Below are 21,153 nucleotides of genomic sequence, written 5' to 3'. Positions count from 1 at the left end.
ACCACTCCTCCCCCTGTTTCTGTGTTCCATGACTCTATGACACTTCTCGTCACGCACTTCATTATTTTATGCTCTTTGGAGTAGAAGCAGCTGAAGGGCAGATTGTGACAGGTTTGGATAGGGTAGAGACAATTAGCTGATGGTGAAAGGACTATATACCAAGCGATAAGTGAGGTAATTTCAATGAGTGGTCCTTATGATGAAGGATCATTACGCCCTATTATCATTGTTGTTAAACTTGGGAGCTAAAGTAGACAAAACAATACTTGGTTTTAAATTCGACTTGTGTTTCTATGTTGTATGGGTCTGGAAGGAAAAAAGCGTATTTTAAATTTTAAATTATGTTCATGCACTAGGTGTCTGGAAATTTAAGTGAGGCTGTAAACAAATATCCTTGAAAGGAATAGTTTATTACTTGATAAAACAAAGAGTAAAGTTAGAAAAATATCCAGCTGTTGCCTAGCAAAAAGATATCCTTTGGCAAAGGATGGAGTGATTGAACAGCTTCCCTTTAGCAAGAGAGAACCATTCAGAAGTACAGTGCATGTGCAGTTTTATTTCAGACAGAAGAAGGTTATTCAGGGAGAAAAAGACTCTTAAGAGCAACAATGCAGTTTTGCAGTCTCCATTACAATGGGTTAACACTCAGAGAAAGCTCCAAAAACAAAGACTGGGAAAGAGAGGTTTAAGGAATCGTACTTGACTCTATGTTAGGAAAGAAGTGAATTGTGTTAGTGGATTATTTAAAAGTTTCATTAAGGGACATTAAACTGGCAGTGTTATAATTGGGTGAATGCAGATGTTTGCCAGAAAGAAACCAAGCACAGCTGTACCACTGAACAAAGACCTTCAAATCAGAAAAAGATAGCCCTTCACTGGGGTTTAAATATCTGTAAGGTCATTGTTGAGAGTAAACAAGTTGAATTGTCATTTCTAAGAATTCTAACAAGACTGTTTCAGCTCAATCTAGGATAGTACAAAATAGTTTTTGTTCCTGTTGTAAATATGCTCAGTGACCGACCAGTGCAGTAACCAAGTGTGAAAATAAAACCTCTGGCTATTGAGCCAGATTTCCTTTTGGGATCTGACCTGTCTGGCATTACCATCAGTTGGGATTACACCACAATGATCTGGAATTTTCTGCCAATGAGTACGATGGAAGAGCTGACAATATCCAAAGAAAATTGGATGGGTATGAAAGGAAAGTTGACTTGTTGTGGGGATAGATCTGATGAATGGGACTGACTAGATTGCTCAACAGAGAGCCGATATGGCTTTGATGGGCTGAATGGTCATCGCCTGTAGAACTAACATTCTTTACAGGGTTCGATAAGTTTGAGGCAGGAAACAGGAATGCACAGATTTAAGCACTGAGTGCACATGAGGTGGCAAGTGCAGTCAATTGGAGGGTGAGCCTGGATTATGATGGAAGGTTTTGGACCTGAACCATTACTCTGTTTATCTCTCCAATGATGTTGCGAGAGCTGCTGAGGATTTTCAGCATTTTCCATTTCTCGTTACCTAAAACAGTATCGAGGTGTACAAGATGTTGAGAGGCACACATAGGGTGAATAGCCAGAGACATTTTCCCAGTGCAGAAATGGCTATCATGAAGGAGCATAATTTTAAGGTCACTGGAGGAAAGTTTAGGGGAGATTAGAGAGGCAGGTTCTTTACACAGAGAGTGGTGGGTGCATGGAATGCACTGCCAGCAGTCAGATACATTAGGGACATTAAAACAACTCTTGGATAGGGACTTGGATAATAGTACAATGTAGGGTATCTAGGTTAGTCTGATCTTAAAGTAGGATAAAAGGCTGGCAAAACGTGGGGGCCGAAGGGATTATGTTCTATGTTCTAATATGTTCTGTCCTTGCCTCCTCTGCTGAACAAAGCAAGATGTTCTTATTGGCAGCACCAAGTACCCGGAAAATGGCCATTCTTCAGAAACACTCAGTACCATCAGGGCAGCATTGCCAAGGATGACCATGGCACCTCCTAAAATTCAAACACAAATTCTTCCTGAAGTGTGGACATGCATTGGTCACTGAATAAGGGTTAGGGATGGGAAGAAGAAGAGTCGCTGGGCACAAAACATTAACTGTACTCTCTCTTCACAAACGCTGCCAGATCTGCTGAGTTTCTCCAGCAATTTCTGTTTCTGTTTAGGAGTGGGAAGGTTGGCTGTCATTCCCACTTCCTGTACTGAGGTAAGTTAGAGTCCGGGAGTCATACAACATAGAAGGAGACCCTTCAGCCCAACCAGTCCATGCTGATGATAATCCTAAACTAAACTAGCCCCACCTGCCTGTTCCTGGCCCATATCCATGTACTTATCCAAATGTCTTTCAAACGTTGTAACTGCACACACATCCACCACTTCCTCTGGAAGTTTCTTCCACGCACTAACCACTCTCTGCATGAAAATACTGCCCCTCATGTCTTCTTTAAATCTTTCTCCTCTTACCTTAAAAATGTCCCCTAGTCTTGAAATCCCTTCTCTAGGGAAAAAGCACCTGCCATTTACCTTATCTAGACCCTCATTATTTTATAAATCTCTGTAAGGTCACCACTTAACATCCTACACTCCAGTGAAATAAGTCCCAGCCTATCCAGCCTCTCCTTATAACTCAAACCTTCCATTCCGGGCAACTTTCTGGTATATCTTTTCTGAACCCTCTCCAATTTAATAATATTCCTCCTATAACAGGGAGATCAGAACTGCACACAGTACTCCAGAAGAGACCTCACCAATGTCTTAACATGATGTCCCAAGTCTGATACTCAAAAGTAATCACCTTACTAATCACCCCGTCTACATGTGACAATTGTAGAGTGTGTTAGAGATGGTTTACGTGCCTCAGTGTCACACTGTGCAATTCACCCATATTGCATCAGAACCCACAATTTATTCTCGATCCTATTGACACGTTGACTGCAGTATCAGACTACCTAAGCACCAACACAGGATGTTATCAGTGAAGCTTTCGTACTGTAAATGCCAGTCACTCGCTTCACAACTTAACCCTGCTCATGGTTGGAATAATGGGTGGCCAATTTGGGATTAGTTGCATTTTACTATACAAGAATTTCTAAGTTCCTGGTGGAGTTTTGACTTCAGGAATCAGCTGTCCTTTACAAATCTCTCCCAGCCTTGATTAGCTTTGGCTTCAGTGGATCATTTAATGCTGGCGCTATCCTACTGATCAAAGCTAATGTTAACCTTACTGTGTGTGTGAGTAGCTCATGTGTCATTTGCTCAACAGGTAATACAGACGGTGTTCTTTGGAATCTGTGTCCTGACAGACCTCTCGAGTCTCCTTACTCAAGGCACTGACGACCGAGAGCAGCAGAGACAGCTCAGGAAACTCATCTTTCTTCGAGATTGGCTACTGGCTGTGCTGGCATTCCCTGTGGGTGTGGTAAGTGGGCACGTTCCTCGTTAAGCCCTTTTGTGCCTTTCCCAGCCTTCTTGGTTCAGTGCACAGAGCTTCACTCAATAGGAATGTGTATTGGAAAGCTGAGGAGCTGGTGGTGAGACGTAAGTTGTCCGCCTCAATATTGTCTGAATTTCAGAGAGGAGAGATCAGAGTGGTGCTGGAAAAGCACAGCAGGTCAGGCAGCATCCGAGGAGCAGAAATGGTGGTGGGGATGGAGGTGATAGGTCAGAGAGGAGGGTGGGGGAATGTAGCAAAGAGTACAATAGATGAATGGGGGTGGGGATGGAGGTGATAGGTCAGAGGGGAGGGTGGGGGAAGGTAGCAAAGAGTACAATGGGTGAATGGGGGTGGGGATAGAGGTGATAGGTCAGAAAGGAGAGTGGAGCAGATGGATGGGAAGGGAGATTGGCAGGTAGGACAGGTCATGGGGGCGGTGCTGAGCTGTAAGGTTGGAACTGGGGTAAGGTGAGGGGAGGGGAAATGAAGAAACTGGTGATGTCTACATTGATGCCATGGGGTTGAAGTGTTCCGAGGCGGAAGATGAAGTGTTCTTACTCTAGGCGTCGGGTGGTGAGGGAGCTGTGGTGAAGGAGGCCCAGGACCTGCATGTCCTCAGCAGAGTGGGGAGGGAGAGTTGAAATGTTGGGCCACAGGGCGGTGGGGTTGATTGGTGTGAGTGTCCTGGATATGTTCCCGGAAGCGCTCTGCGAGGCCTGAATTTCAAAGAGGCCTAGTATGCAGAGCCTTTTAACCGGAAGCATCATATAGGAGCATACAGTTGTTATGTACCAAGATGTGCATTCAATCCCTTTCCCTAGGGTAGGATCTGAATTTTGTTTAATCTTATCTTTTTAAGTACAGTGATACACTGCTGTTGTTCACAGCCTCTGTGATACATTACAAAATATCGTCGCTGCAGAAAAGGCCACTGGGCACAACAGGCTCATGTTGATATTTTGGTCCATATAAGGCTCTTAATTTTCTTCTCCAATTCCATCAAAATATCCTTCCACTCCTTTATCTTTCAGGCATCCATTCCAGTTAAATCTGTCCCAGCTTTTCACCTCAACTAGTTTACATGCTGACCCCTATGTTCTCACCACCCTCCGGTGACAAGATTCTCTCCTGTGTTGTCTTGGCTGCCTTTTGTTTATGACCTATAGTTTCACCCCTGCCTGTGAGCAGAAATAATTTACCTCATCAAACCATCATATAATATTGAAGACCTCTACCACATTACACCCCAGCTTTCTCATTTTAAGCAGAAGAAGCCCCATTACCCTCCATTTAACATTTAGCTTGCTATCGAAACACTGCAATAAAATTGTACAGAAGAATTCCAATTGTGGTCTAACTAATGTACTATGACTTATCAGCAAAAACCTGGAATTCAAATGCTTCATTGTTCTGACTGTGGTTTAATATTCATCATGAGGTCATTGCAGTACAGATATCTTGGCCAATTCAGTCCATTCTGGCCTATCCTCATTCCCCTGTACTATCCCTGGGGACCTGCAAGTTCATTTCCTCCAGTCCATCCAACTTCTTTTGGGAATTTTTGATGACCACACTGGTTAGTGAAACTAATTAATCAAATTATGTTCCAGTTTGGCTGTCAGTCTTTCTCTGTTTTTGTTTCTTTTGTATTCAGGGTAAGACACTTTTTATTTTCATCCATCATGCAATGCCTCTTTTTTGAATGAACTTCAGTTCATCATTTGTTTGTTCAATTGCTTAATTAACTCTTAATACAAATCATTAACTGCAAACTCTATACATCCTGCTTGTAGCCTTGTCTCACATCTGATATAACACAAGGAACTGTGAATGCTGGAGACAAACTAAACAGAAATGGTTGGAGAAACTCAGCACGTCTGGCAGCATCTGTGGAGACAGAAACATAGTGAACATTTTGAATACATTATGAGGTCCTCTGCCTTTTCCACCATTACAAGCAGTGAGCTCCAGATTCCTATCACAACCTCTGGGAACAAACATTTTTCATCACATTCACTCTAAACCTCTTTAATCTGTGCCCCCTGCTCACTGATCCCTCCATCAAGGGCAAAAGTCTCTTGCTATCTATGCCCCTCATAATTTTATACATCTCAATCATGTCATCCCTGGAAAGGCCGCCAGCATTCTCAAAGATCCATCCCACCCTGGCAATGTTTTTCTACAACCTCTACCATCGGGGAGAAGGTACAGAAGCCTGATCACATGCACCAGCCGGTTTCAAAACAGTTTCTACCCTACTGTTGTTAGAATACTGAATGGACTCACAAACTCTTAACATTCCCCTGTACCTGTGGTTTTGTTTTTACCGCTGATTACCTATTATGTACTTATTATGCTACTTAACTCTGTGATCTGCCTGTATTGCTCGCAGCTTTTCACTAAAGACAATAAATTCAATACAATTTAATCAACTTATCTCCTCTGCTCTAAGGAAAATAATTCCAGCCTGTCCAATCTCTCTCTTCATAATTAAAACTCTCCAGCCCAGGCAACATGCTGGTAAATCTCCTCTGGACCCTCTCCAGTGCTATCACATCCTTCCTATAAAGTGGATTCCAGACGTGCTCAAAATACTCTGGCTGTGGCCTAGCCAATGTTTTATACAGTTCCAGCACTACCTCCCTGCTCCTCAACTCTGTGCCTCAGCTAAGAAAGGCAAATATACCATATGCCTTCTTAACCACTTTACCAGCCTGACCCACTTCCTTAAGGGACTGGTGGACATGCACATCAAGGAGCCTCAGTGCTTCCCAGGGTCCGACCTGTTCATCATGTATTCCCTTGCCTTGTTTGTCTTGCCCAAGTGCATCACTTCACATTTATCCAATTGAATTCCATTTGCCATTGATCAGCCCATCTGCCCAGCCCATCTATATATCCTCTGAAGCCTATGGCTATCTATAGACTTCAGAGGATATATAGATGGGAACCAGAGGTGTAGTTGCAGTGCCCAAGAGGATGAGAGTAGGAAGGACAGGGACAAGATTTCAGGGTCACAGGAATGTGCTGGCAGACAGCAAGCTGGTTTGAAGTGTGTCTATTTCAGCACCAGAAGTATCCGAAATAAGGTAGGTGAGCTTGCAGCATGGATAGGTACCTGGGACGTCGATGTTCTGGCCATTTCGGAGACATGGATAGAGCAGGGTCTGGAATGGATGTTGCAGGTTCCAGGGTTTAGATCTTTCATTAAAAACAGGCAAGGTGGTAAAAGAGGGAGAGGCGTGACCTTGTTAGTCAAAGATAGCGTAACGGTGGCTGAGAGAATTTTTGATGAGGACTCGTCCACTGAGGTAGTGTGGGCTGAGGTTAGAAACAGGAGAGGAGAGGTCACACTGCTTGGAATTTTTTATAGGCCTCCGCAGAGTTCCAGTGAGGTGGAAGAGAGGATTAGCAAAATTATTCTGAGTAGGAGTGAAAGGAACAGGGTGGTCATAATGGAGGACTTAACTTCCCCAACATTGACTATAGCTCTAGTATGTCGGATAGATCAGTTTTTGTCCAATGTGTACAGGAGGATTTCCTGACACAGTATGTCGAAGGTCCGACAAGAGGGTAGGCCACAATGGGTCTGGTGTTTGGTAATGAACTAGGCCAGGTGTTTGATTTAGTTGTATGTGAGCACTTCGGAGAGAGTGACCATAATTCAGTTACGTTTAGTTTAGCGATGGAAAGGGATAGGGACATGCCACAGGTCAAGAGTTATCGATGGGGCAAGGGCAATTATAATTCAATTAGGTAAGAATTAGGATGCATAGAATGGGGTAGCAAAATGCAGGGGATGCAGACAATCGAAATGTGGAGCTAGTTTAAGGAACAGATATTGCATGTCCTTGATAGGTATGTCCCTGTTAGGCAGGGAGGAAGTGGTAAGGTAAGGGAACCGTGGTTTACAACAGAAATTGCATCTCTTGTTAAGCAGAAGAAGGAGGCTTATGTGTTGATGAGGCAAGATGGTACAGATGAGGCGATGGAGAGTTACAGATCAGCTAGGAAGGATTTAAAGAGAGAGTTAAGAAGAGCAAAGAGAGGACACGAGCAGTCTTTAGCAAATAGAATAAAGGAGAACACTAAAGCTTTCTATAGGTATGTGAGGAATAAAAGGATGATTACGGTAGGAATAGGGCCAGTCAAAGACAGAAGTGGGAAGTTGAGTGTGGACCCTGTAGAGATCAGAGAGGTGCAAAATGGACATTTCTCATTGGTGTTCACTCAGGAAAAGGAGAATATTGTGGAGGAGAAGAAAGAGGTACGAGAGATTAGACTAGAAAGGATCGAGGTTAGTTACACACAGGTGTTATCAACTCTAGAAGGAGTGAAAGTAGACAAGTCCCCTGGGCCGGATGGGATTTATCCGAGGATTCTCTGGGAAGCTAGGGAGGAGATAGCAGAGCCGTTGGCTTTGAATTTTGAGTCATCATTGTCTACAGGTTTAGTACCTGAGGACTGGAGGATTGCAAATGTTGTGCCCTTGTTCAAGAAGGGCAGCAGAGATGACCCGGGTAATTATAGACCAATGAACCTTACTTCTGTTGTAAGAAACGTTTTGGAAAGGATTATAAGAGATAAGATTTATAATCATCGAGCAAGCAACAATTTGATTTCAGATAGTCAACATGGTTTCGTCAAGGGCAGGTCATGTCTCACAAACCTCATTGAATTTTTTGAGAAGGTGACCAAGCATGTAGATAAGGGTAGGGCAGTTGACGTGGTATACATGGACTGTGGTAAAGCCTTTGATAAGGTTCCACATGGTAGGCTGATGGAGAAAATGCAGAGGCATGGAATTGAGGGTGATTTAGTAGTTTGGATAGAAACTGGCTTTCTGAATGAAGGCAGCGAGTGGTGGTTGATGGAAAATATTCAGTCTGGAGTCAGTTACTAGTGGTGTGCCACGAGGATCTGTTTTGGGGCCACTGCTGTTTGTCATTTTTATAAATGACTTAGACGCAGGCATAGGTGGATGGATTAGTCAACACTAAAGTCGGTGGAGTAGTGGACAATTTGGAAGAATGTTACAGGTTGCAGGGGGACTTGGATAAACTGCAGAATTGGGCTGAGAGGTGGCAAATGGAGTTCAATGCAGCTAAATGTGAAGTGATGCACTTTGGGAAGAATAACAGGAAGGCAGAGTACTGGGTCAATGGAAAGATTCTTGGTAGTGTGGATGTGCAGAGGGATCTTGGCGTCCATGTACATAGATCCCTGAAAGTTGCCACCCAGGGTGATAGTACTGTTAAGAAGGCATACGGTGTGTTAGGTTTTATTCGTAGAGGGATTGAGTTCTGGAACCACAATATCATGCTGCAACAATACAAAACGCTGGCGTGGCCACACTTGGAATATTGTGTACAGTTCTGGTCACGCCATTACAGGAAGGATGTGGAAGCATTGGAAAAGGTGCAGAGGAGATTTACCAGGATGTTGGCTGGTATGGAGGGAAGGTCTTATGAGGAAAGGCTAAGAGACGTGGGCTTGTTCTCATTGGAAAGAAGAAGGCTAAGGGGGGATTTGACAGAGACATACAAGATGATCAGAGGATTAGATAGGGTAGACAGTGAAATACTTTTTCCTAGGATGATGACGTCAGCTTGTACGAGGGGGCATAACTACAAATTGAGGGGTGATAGATTTAAGACAGATGTCAGAGGCAAGGTCTTTACGCAGGGAGTGATAGGGGCGTGGAATGCCCTACCTGCTAATGTAGTCAACTCAGCCACATTAGGGAGATTTAAACAATCCTTAGATAAGCACATGGATGATGATGGGATAGTGTTGGGGGACGAGCTGAGAATAGTTCACAGGTTGGCGCAACATCGAGGGCCGAAGGGCCTGTTCTGCGCTGTATTGTTCTATGTTCTATGTTCTATGTTCTATCCCTCTCACTATTTACCACCAAGTTTCGAATCATCCATGAACTGACTAATCAACCATCCTACATTTGAGCCTAAGCCATTTATATATCCCACAAACAGAAGGACCCCTGATCCCTGCAGACCCCGACTGGACTTATGATTCCTGTAACAAAAACTCTCCTTGACCATCACCCTCTGCTTGTTGTTCCTCAGCCAATTCTGGATCAAATTGCCAAATCTTCTTGGATCCCATATGGTCTTTTCTTCGCTACCAGTCTCCCATTCAGGACCATAACAAAACCCTTGCTGAAGTCCAAGTAGACTACATCACAAACATTGCCCTCATCCACACACCAGGTCATGTCCTTGAAAGATTCAACCAAAATGGTCAGGCATGACCTCTCCTGAACAAAACCAGGCTGACTGTTCTTGATTAATCTCAGCCTGTTCAAGTGCAGATTAATACTGTACCTTAGGAATGCTTTCTGTGTTTCCCAATTACTGAAATCTGACTGACTAGCCTTTCACTTCCTGTTTCTGTATCTTATGGTATTATTGTAGGTCACAGCAGCTTCCTTCCTTGCTCAAACTGCAGTTGGAATTATTTTTGGAGCTCAGAGACACCTCCACATTCTGATATCCAAAGCAAAAACTTAACGGGTTTGGTTGAGCAGGCACTGAGACTAATGAACAACAGTTTCGGGATGATTTTAACTGGTCAGGTATTTTGTATCTGAAAGGGTTGACTCACTGTGTGATAAGCTTCACCCTCAGGATATAGACTGTTACTGGCTGGAGCTAAACCATGGGTTTGAGAGCTCCTGGAGGATTTTCAGGTGCAACTTTCGTGATAATGTGTGTAATTGAATTGTAATGTGTTCTTTCTCTTTTGTCTAACATGAGGATTATCATGGTTATTAAATAACTGGTTATCAAACATCAAATAATAAACCTACCCTCATTATCGAGACTATGTCACTCTTCTGTTGAAGATTGTGTTTGAGCTTCCTTCCCCAAATGATTGAAATAATATGAATAAGAAGGATTGGTAACTGAATACATCTCAGTTTGTTGCAGTGGACATGAGCACAACATATGCCACCAAATCTTCCAACATCTGCAGAATTGAAAATGCCCCTCAGTCCACAACGCTGTTGAGTGAAACTAATCCTCTTCCTTTCACTCATACGTTGTTCCCTTTCAATTCCCTGGCAGAGGAAAAATTTGCACAGAACAACTTTGCTAATTACCTACATCAATTCTTCTGTGTTAATTAGGTCACCCTCGTAGTCTCCTCTGTTCCTTTTTGACAGATTCTATAATGTTCTTTCCCACTGAAGGCATTTTGTGATACCGTGGCAAGTTTAAAACTTTGTTCTTCAAGGGGAAAAGTTGTCGCTGGCTCAGCCAGCATTTATTGGCCTTTTCCTAGTTGTCCTGTAGAAGATGGTACTGAGCTCCTTCCTTCCTTCATGTGTTGGTTGAGATGGTGTAGGTAAACCACTCTGCTGTAATGGAAGACCTTCCAGGATTTGACCTAGTAACACTGATGGGGCAGTTATATAGTTCCAACTCATAGTAACGAGTGACTTGATGGATGGTGAGGGGGTGGGGGAACTCATCACGTGAGTGACTTATTGTGTGAAGGAAGTGGGAACAGATTTGCAGGTGTTCCCATGTATTTTCCCTTCTAAATGGTAGATGTCACAGATTTTAAAGGTCCTCTCTAAGTAACCTCAGGGTGAGTTCTGCATCTTTTGGATGATACACACCGCTGTGTGTCAATGACGGTGAGGCTGAGTTTTTGTGCTAGTGTAAGGTATGTCAATCAAGTGAACCACTTTGTCCTGGACTGAGTGTTGTTGGAGCTGCCCTCATCCAGGCAAGTAGGGAATATTCCATCACATGCCTGGCTTGTGCCTTGTAGATGGTGGACAGGCTTTGAGGAGTCAGGAGGTGAGTTACTCGCTGCAGGATTCCAAGCCTCTACCTGCTCTTGTAGCGATGATGTTTCTATGGTGAGTCCAGTTCATTTTCTGATCATTAGTGATCCCCAGAATGTTAATATTTCATCTTATTTGACTGCAGAAGGTAGAAATCACATTAAATAACAACTGGGAATGAATTCAGTGTCTAGCATAGGCAGGAATAACATCTGACTCCTGGTTCCCTTGCAGATGGTGGTGGCAATGTTCTGGGCATTGTACCTATATGATCGAGAGCTGGTTTATCCAAAAATCCTGGACAGTTTTATACCACCGTGGATTAACCATGGAATGGTAAGTACAACACCGGCAGATTGTCTGAGTGTTGCTGCAATTGGACAAAGCTGCCTTGATTGTGGATTTATAAAATTTGTTGGGATAGTGATGAGGAAAGGGAAATTCCCTCCCTCAACAAAACTTCTACGCTAACCTTCCTGCCCATTTCACTCACCTGTACTTAATGTCAGGTATTAATATAATCTAGCCGAAGTTTGTTCTGTGTATCATTGTATTCGATTTGCATGTCTTTCAATGAAACACTAAGCTAGATAAATCAGGGTAAGAGAAACAGAGGTACAAAGGGACTGAAAGATGTATAACAATTTCAAACAAAGATCTACTGATGCTGGAAATCTGAAACAAAAACAGAAATTGTTGGGAGAAATTCAGCAGGTCTGACTGCATCTGTAGAGAGAGAAAGCAGAATTATTATTCCAGGTCCAGTGACCCTACATCAGAAGCAGACTGTGTCTATTATGGCTCTGATGGATGGTAGAGGAAAGTGAGCGCTGCAGATCAGAGTCGAGAGTGTGGTGCTGGAAAAGCACAGCAGGTCAGGCAGCATCCGGGTAGCAGGAGAATTGACGTTTCAGGCAATTTTCTGATGAAGGGCTTATGCCTGAAATGTTAATTTTCCTGCCCCTCGGATGCTGCCTGACATACTGTGCTTTTCCAGCACCACACTCTCCACTCTGACCTATGGTATCCAAGTCTTACCCACTGGCTCTGTAATAATTGTTTCTAGAATAAGGAACCTCACCACCAAGTCTTCAATACTGACAATGAGACCATGGGAAAGTTTTGTAGACTGTGAAAAAAATTGCACACTGCCCAAATCTGACTTGCAGAGAATATTTTGTATCATTAAAGTGAAGGATTCGTAAGCACAACACGTGTCAAGTTAAACTCATAGAAATCAGGTGACCTAGCAAAAGAGCAGCGCTTCGAAAGCTTGTGATTTCAAATAAACCTGGTGGCCTATAACCTGGTGTCATGTGACTTCTGTGAAGAGAAAATGAGGTCTGCAGATGCTGGAGATCAGAGATGGAAATGTGTTGCTGGAGAAGCGCAGCAGGTCAGGCAGCATCTAGGGAACAGGAGAATCGACGTTTCGGGCATTAGCCCTTCTTCATTCCTGAAGAAGGGCTAATGCCCGAAACGTCGATTCTCCTGTTCCCTAGATGCTGCCTGACCTGCTGCGCTTCTCCAGCAACACATTTCCATCTCATGTGACTTCTGACCTTGTCCACCCCAGTCCCACACCTGCACCTCCACACCTTGTTGCAGGCTAGGTGAGGCAGGCTATTATTAAGGTTTCCTGCACATAAAAGAAGCACAATCCACAAGGCAGGCAGATTATGAAAGGGGGCAGGCAGAGAAGTGAAGTTAAGGCCAGAACCAGATTAACTAGATTAACCTTGATTTTAATAAATACCAGACCAGGTTCAAGGGGTGTATGCAATTTGCCTCTGCCTCTTTGTTTTGATGCTGTTCCTACCCAAAGTGTTTTGCTCATAAAGGGAAGGAGAAATGTTTTGTTGAATGCTATTGTCAGCTCTATGCTCATACTTTGCACAATCTTCCTTACACTTCATGTGTTTGTTTGTGGTTGCAACCATAGCAACCACGTTCACACCCATTTCGCTCAGGGAAATTACAATCCAACACAGATTCTCTGCAGCAGCTACAAAAACAGAAGTTGCTGGGAAAGTTCAGCAGGTCTGGCAGCATCTGTGAAGAGAAATCAGAGTTAACGTTTCGGTGACCCTTCCTCAGAACCAGACCCAAGACGTTAACTCTGACTTCTCTTCACAGATGCTGCCAGACCTGCTGAGCTTTTCCAGCAGCGCCTGCTTTTGTTTCTGATTTACAGTCCAATCGGTGTGTTTTTTTTTTACAGAGTTTCTGCGTATGGTCAGGATAGTTTTTACAATTAAGCTTACAGAATCCAGCTGGCAGGCCTGGGTTCAAGGCCCACTCACTTCAGAGCTGTGCAAGAAGATCCCTGAGCAGGGTGATGAGAAAATGTCGACAATATTTGGATGTTCTATCCAGTACTGGGGAGAGCGAGCCCTTTCTTATTTTTCCGGGTTGAGCCTGGGAGCCTGGAATCAGCAGGTCCTACATCGGCTAAGGTGGCGTCGCAGGGTAGGCCCAGCAGTGAAAGATGGCACCTGAGCATTGGCGACTTCATCTTTGGTTGGGTCAGACGTTGGTGGTAGTGGAGGATATTCATGGTGACAGAGTGAGGCAGGCCCAGCAGTGAGAGATGTGACTCTGACATTGGGTGAGCCCAGCAGTGGACAGCAGTGAGACAGTGGCGGGAGGAGAATCAGCCCAACAGTGAAAGATGGCGCCTGAGGATCAGAGACTTCAACGTTAGTGGGGTCCAGTGGTAGACAATGGCGAAATGGTGGTGGTTCTGAACTGACACAGAATTTAAACATAGAGAGACCTCTCTTTGAGCTATATCTTTTCATGTTTTTCTCTCCAACTATCAACACCATACCCTATCATGGTGATGAAAGGAAGCTTTTCATTATATTTTCTTGCATTTTGCACTGTAAAATGCACATGACAATAAGTCAAACCAAGTCAAAAATATCCAAATCCTTTGTTGTTAGAAGTACAGAGGAACTTCGATTATCCGAACGACACGGGAAGGGACTATTATGTTTAGATAATCGAATGCTGGATAACTCCGTTGAGGCAAGCATCAGGACCTTGAGATCTTGCTGGATATTCCAAAATTTGGATAATCGAATTCCAGATATTGGAGGTTCCACTGTACTTCCAGTCAGCATGGGAACTGGATTGTGAAAGCAGAGCTTCAGCACACGTAACCCGGAGCATGGTGTTATTTTCACTCCTCTGACTGTGGCTGTTTACAGAGCTTACTCTGTGTCATGGGTCAGTCAGTGGTTGGGAAATTGCTGGCAGAATGGAAGGATAGAGCATGCAACAAACTGTTCAAAAAGACTTTCTTTGGGGCATCTTTCATGTTTTTTTGATGATCAATTGGTTGCACCTTTTTCTGAATCGTTCTGTCAATGGGAATATCCTGTACCCATCCATTTAGCCCTAAGCCCTTCTGATTGTGATCACCTCAAAATTCCCTCTGTAAGGAGATAGGGATCAGTTGGCTGGTTTGTGATGCAGCGTGATGCAGCATGATGCTAACAGCAGCGGTTCAATTCATGCACTGGCTGAGGTTACAATGAAGGACTCTACTTCTCAATCTCTCCCCTTGCTTGAGCTGTGGTGACCCCTTGGTTAAACTACCACTGGTCATCTCTCTCTAATGAGAGAGCAGCGCTACGCTCTGCTAAGACAATGGTAACTTTACCCTTACTACAAAGGAGATGAGCTGCAGCATCTCCAATGTACATTCATCACTGAAAATGCAAGATCAAGGATACTGGTGTGTCATCTTAAAATTAGCAAAACCCCATTGAGAGTGAGACCAAGAAGAATTTTTCACACAAGGGGTGGCAGAAAACAGAAACTGCCTCTGTCCAAAAAACCTGTAACGAAGGAACAATCAAATCTTTCAGGACTGACAGATTAGAAGCTCTTAAAGAAGTAAGGATGTAAAGGGATACAGATGTAGTGGGCGGCACGGTGGCACAGTGGTTAGCACTGCTGCCTCACAGCACCAGAGACCCGGGTTCATTTCCCACCTCAGGCGACTGACTGTGTGGAGTTTGCACATTCTCCCCGTGTCTGCGTGGGTTTCCTCCGGGTGCTCCGGTTTCCTCCCACAGTCCAAAGATGTGCAGGTTAGGTGAATTGGCCATGCTAAATTGCCCCTAGTGTTAGGTAAGGGGTAAAGGTAGGGGTATGGGTGGGTTGCGCTTCGGCGGGGCGATGTGGACTTGTTGGGCCCAAGGGCCTGTTTCCACACTGTAAGTAATCTAATCTAATAACAGATCAAAGACGGATAACTGAAGTTAAGTTACAGATCAGCCAAATAAATGGCACAAATGGTTTTGAGAAGCTTGCTCAACTGTTTGACTTTGGTATGAGTGGCCGAGCCTCGGATTTAGAGTCAGGCCTTTCAAGAGTGAAATTAGGAAACTCTTTGATGTGCAAATGATTTTGGAACTCTCTTCCACAAACAGCAACTGACACAGGATCGATTGCTAAATTTAAATCTGAGATTGATAGATTTCTGACAATTGACAACAATGAGGGAGATGAGGTAAAAGGGTTCTGAGGAGTGAGCTGGACGGTTATGTAGAGGTTGAAAGAAAGTTCACAGAATTACAGGACTGATAGGGCACAGCACGAGACCATTCAGCCCATCATGTCTGCATTAACCCTTCACACGAGCATCATTACTTCATGCCAGTTTCTTCCCTCTCCACATCTCCCTGCATACTGTTTATATCCATTCATCTAATACCCACTCGAATATCTCAGTTGGACAGAAGTCACGCAACACCAGGTCATAGCCCAACACGTTTATTTGAAATCTCAAGCTTTCAGGCAGTTCATTTCAGATCCTAACCACTCAGTGCAAGGACCGCAGATACACGGGAATACCACCACTTGCAATTTCCCCTTCCAGCCACTCTCCCTGGAAATTCTATCACCGTTCACTGTTCCTTCAGTGTCGCTGGGTCAAAATCCTGGAACTCCCTCCCTACAGCACATGGACTGCAACGGTTCAAGAAGGCAACTCACCACTACCTGCTCCGGGGTAACTAGAGACAGGCAATAAATGCTGGCCAGTCAGTGATGCCCACATTTTGGAAATGAATAAACAGAAAGTGCTTGCAAATATCTGTCCATTTCTGCTGCGCTAAAGGGACAAAACTATCCTTAATTGTGGGCAAAGTCATTGGGAAAGTAATGAGAATGGCATTCAAACCCAGATGTACAGACCATAACCAATTGCCAGTCTATTGCCTTAACCCCTAAGCCCTCATCACACCAGCTCTGATGAAGGGTCACTGGACTTGGAACATTAACTCTGTTTCAAGGTTAAAAATCACACAACACCAGGTTATAGTCCAACAGGTTTATTTGGAAGCACTAGCTTTCAGAGCTCTGCTCCTTCATCAGGTGGTTGTCAATCACCTGATGAAGGAGCAGCGTTCTGAAAGCTAGTGCTTCCAAATAAATCTGTTGGACTATACCTGGTGTTAAGATTAGAGTGGTGCTGGAAAGGCACAGCGGGTCAGGCAGCATCCGAGGAGCAGGAAAACTGATGTTTCGGGCAGGAGCCCTTCATCAGGAATGATTCCTGATGAAGTGCTCCTGCCTGAAATGTCGATTTTCCTGCTCCTCGGATGCTGCCTGACCTGCTGTGCTTTTCCAGCACCACTCTAATCTAGACTCTAACCTCCAGCATCTGCAGTCCTCACGTTTGCCTAGTTGAGTATAACCTGGTGTTGTGTGATTTTTAACTTTTTACATCCCAGTCCAACACCGGCATCTCCAAGTCATAACTCTGTTTCTCTCGCCACAGTTGCTGCCTGACCTGCTGAGTTTCTCCATCAATTTCTGTTTCAACTTTCCAGCATCTATTGTTCTATCGACCGAATTGTCATAGCTGATTGCCGAAGCCCTTTACAGTTGTAATGTCTGTAAATGCTTACATCCCTCAAAGAGTGCTGCTTCAGGTCAGCCGTGCTGTGGACACAATTCTGCTTCTGTTCTTTTTCTGGGAATTCTTACAGTGCAGCGTGGCTAAGCCAGTTTGCAGTGATAGTCTCCCACCCAGCTGCTGTTTGACCCAGTTTCACAGGAAGTGCACATTACACAGAACAGACGTGACAAGCTGACAATTGTCCCATCACTTTTGCTGATCTGTCAGCCCTGAAACGCTGAACTCGGGGGAATTCATTCCAGTTCCTGTCGCATAAATATGTTCCGATTATGCTGTGCCGAATGTCAAAGACAAATTTATCCTCATTGTGAAAGGCTGTTACTTGTTCTGTCGTGCGCTCTGGTCTTTCAGTGTTTGCTCTGAGCCCACATTGAGATTGACACGGTTTCAGGCAGTATTGAATAAAAAGGAGTATAGACTCAGACAGTCAGGGAGGTGAACAGCACAGAAACAGACCCTTCAGTCCAACTCGTTCAGGCCGACCAGATAGCTGAAATTAATCTAGTCCCATTTGCCAGCACTTGGCCCATATCCTTCTAAACCCTATCAATTCATATACCCATCCAGATGCATTTTAAATGTTGTAATTGTACCAGCCTCTACCATTTCCTCTGGCAGCTCATTCCATACACACACCATCCTCTGCAGGAAAAAGTTGCCTCTTCAGTCCCTTTTAAATCGTTACCCTGTACCCCAGACCTTGACTATTCACCCTATCCATGCCACTCATGATTTTATAAACCTCTATAAGATCAGCCCATAGCCTCCTACACTCCAGGGAGAAAAGCCCCAGCCAATCAGTCTCTCCCAATAGCTCCAACTTTCCAACCCTGGCAACATTCTTGTAAACACTTTCAGGTTTAACAACATCTTTCCTGTAGCAAGGAGACCAGAACTGAATGCAGTATTCCAAAATTGAATACTAACCAATTCCTAACCAATATCAACTTTCCTGCTCCTCGGATACTGCCTGACCCGCTGTGCTTTTCCCATGCCACACTTTTCGCCTCTGACTCTCCAGCATCTGCAATCCTCACTTTCTCCAAACCAATGTCCAGCAGGGGCACAGTATGACCTTCCAACTCTTATAATCAATGCCCTGACCAACAAAGGCAAGTGTACCAAATGCCTTCTTCACTGCCCTGTGACTACCTGTGACTCCACTTTCAAGGAACTATGAACCTGCACTCCAAGGTCTCTTTATTCGACAGCATTCCTCAGGAACTTACTATTAAGTATGCAAGTCCTACCCTGATTTGCCTTTCCAAAATGCAGCAACTCACATTTATCTAAATTAAACTACACCTGCCACTCCTCAGCCCATTAGCCTATCTGATCAAGATCCCATTGCACTCTGAGGTAACCTTCTTTACTGTCCACTACATCTTCAATTTTGGTGTCATCTGCAAACTTACTAGCTATATCCCCTATGTTCACATACAAATCATTTATATAAATGACAAAAAGCAATGGACCCTGCACCAATCCTTGTGGCACACTGCTGGTCACAGGCCTCCAGACTGAAAAGCAATCCTCCATCACCACCCTCTATCTTCTACCTTCAAGCCAATTTTGTATTCAAGTGGCTAGCTCTCCATGTGATCTAACATTGCTAATCAGTCTACCATGAGGAATCTTGTCAATCCCCTTGCTGAAGTCCATGTAGTTAATGTCCACCGCTCTGCCTTCACTAGTCTTCTTTGTCACTTCTTCAGTGGTTAGCACTGCTGCCTCACAGCAGTAGGGACCCAGGTTCGATTCCTGCCCCGGGTGACTGTTTGTGTGGAGTTTGCACATCTCCCCGTGTCTGCGTGGGTTTCCTCCGGGTGCTCCAGTTTGCTCCCACAATCCAAAGATATGAAGGTTAGGTGAATTGGCCACGCTAATTTACCCATTGTGGTAGGTGTATTAGTCAGGGGTAAATATAGGGGAATGGGTCTGGGTGGGTTACTCTTCAGAGGGTCGGTGTGGACTTGTTGGGTCGAAGGGCCTGTTTCAATACTGTAGGGAACCTAATCTAAAAGTTCACGAGACATGATTTCCCATGCACAAAGGAATGTTGCCTGACCGTGTGTTTCCATAAGACCATAAGATATAAGAGCAGATTTAGGCCATTCAGCCCATCATGTCTGCTTCACCATGGCTCATGGCTGATAGTTTCTTAACCTCATTTCCCTGCCTTCTGCCCGTAACCTTTGATCCCCTTACCACTCAAGAACCTATCTATCTGTCTTAAATATATTCAGAGTCTTAGCATCCACAGCCTTCTGCAGCAATGGGTTCCACAGATTCACCATCTTCTGGCTAAAGAAATTCCTCCTCATCTCAGTTCTAAAGGGATGTCCCTTCACTCTAGGGTTATGCCTTTGATTCCGAGTCTCTCCTATTAATGGAAACATCTTCTCCATGTCTACTCTATCCAGGCCTCTCAATATTCTGTAAGCTTCAATGATCTCCCTCTTCATCCGACTAAACTTCATTGGGTCCTCAACCACTCTTCATATGACAAGCCCTTCATCCCTGGGATCATTCTTGGAAACTTCCTCTGGATTCTCTCCAATGCCAGTACATCAATAGATGTGGGACCCAAAAACTGCTCACAATATATCAACTGCAGTCTGACCAGAGCTTTGTACAGCCTCAGCAGTACATTTCTGCTCTTGAATTGAATTAAATAAATGCTAACATTGCAGTTGCTTTCCTAACTGCTGACTGAACCTGCCTGTTAACCTGAAGAGAATTCTCAACCTGTGCTGCCAAGCCCCTTTGTGCCTCAATTTTCTGAAGCCTTCCCCTATTTAGAAAATAGCTCATGCCTGTCTTCTTCCTACCAAAGAGCATTACCTCACACTTCCCACGTTGTTATTCCCATCTCCCAGCTGGATGCACTAGCCTGGAGGTTTACCGCTCAGCATAAACACTTACATTGGTGAAAACTGTTAGGCAGGCTGTGGGGGTGTGAGGTCAGCATACCGTCAGTCGTCGAGTTGGCTCACATCCTGTTCTTGAAACAGCACCTGTTTGTTAATTTCTGCACTGCTTCTGTGATGGCAGAACAGCAAGTAACTTTGTCAGTAGTTACCCATAGAGTCCATAGAATCCCTACAGTGCAGAAACAGGCCATTCAGCCCAATGAGTCCACACTGACTCACCAAAGAGTAATCCACCCAGACCCATTCCCTGAACCTATTGCTCTACGTTTACACCTGACTACATCTCGCCTACATATCCCTGAACACTATGGGGCAATTTAGCATGGCCAATTCACCTGACCTGCACATCTTTGGATTGTGGGAGGAAACTGGAGCACAGGGAAGAAACCCACACAGACAGGGGGAGAATGTGTAAACTCCACACAGACTGTCACCCGAGGCTGGAATCGAACCCAGGTCCCTGGCGCTATGAGGCAGCAGTGTTAACCACTGAACCACCGTGCTGCCCATTCCGCATATTGGCCATGAGGGGAGCCTTGGGTTCTCCCACTTTCTGTGACCATAGTTTCCCAGATCCTTGCATGGTGGAGGGCCGTATCACCCATGCACCCCCATATTGCACAAATGACTTATACCCGAGGCTAGACTGGGTGATTACCCTCTTCCCCGCACATCGCCCACCTCCTGCAGCATTACTGGTGACCATAACTCCATTTGCCTAGACTCTCAGCTACCTCCTTAAACCCCATGCTCCTACTTTAAGGCTCCTCGTTATAATCCACCTCTTTGCAAATGATGCAGTTCAGCAGATAACCATCTGGCCCATCCTGCCTAGACTGGCTCTTCGAAATATCAACAAAATTAGTTCCATTGCCTGACTCTTTCCCCACTGAGCTGAAAATGTTTCATCCTTCAGGTTTTTGAATCCTTTTTGACAGTTCAAGGTGAAGATCACAGGAATTTGCACATTCTCCCTGTGTCTGCATGGGTTTCCTCCAGGCGCTCTGGTTCAAAGATGTGCAGGTTAGGTGG

At 44.5% G+C, this 21,153-nt stretch overlaps 1 protein-coding gene across 2 annotated transcripts in view; it reads left to right on the top strand.

Annotated features, from left to right (window-relative positions):
- The window catches only part of aig1 (androgen induced 1), a 153,571-nt gene that overhangs the window by 63,651 nt on the left and 68,767 nt on the right, over positions 1-21,153 (top strand). The window contains exons 2-3 of one of the 2 annotated variants that reach the window (XM_043695321.2): positions 3,267-3,422; positions 11,488-11,589. In XM_043695321.2, the coding sequence (XP_043551256.1) occupies positions 3,267-3,422; positions 11,488-11,589 (258 nt within the window). The remainder of the gene's footprint in view (positions 1-3,266; positions 3,423-11,487; positions 11,590-21,153) is intronic. The other variant, XM_087991111.1, reaches the window with a different exon arrangement.

Source organism: Chiloscyllium plagiosum, unplaced genomic scaffold (genome assembly GCF_037043375.1).
Source record: "Chiloscyllium plagiosum isolate Xiang-an unplaced genomic scaffold, Cpla_swu_hap1 HiC_scaffold_10, whole genome shotgun sequence".
NCBI classification, from domain to species: Eukaryota; Metazoa; Chordata; class Chondrichthyes; order Orectolobiformes; family Hemiscylliidae; genus Chiloscyllium; species Chiloscyllium plagiosum.
Note: the sequence above shows the minus strand (reverse complement) of the source record. Positions and strands in the feature narration are given on the sequence as shown.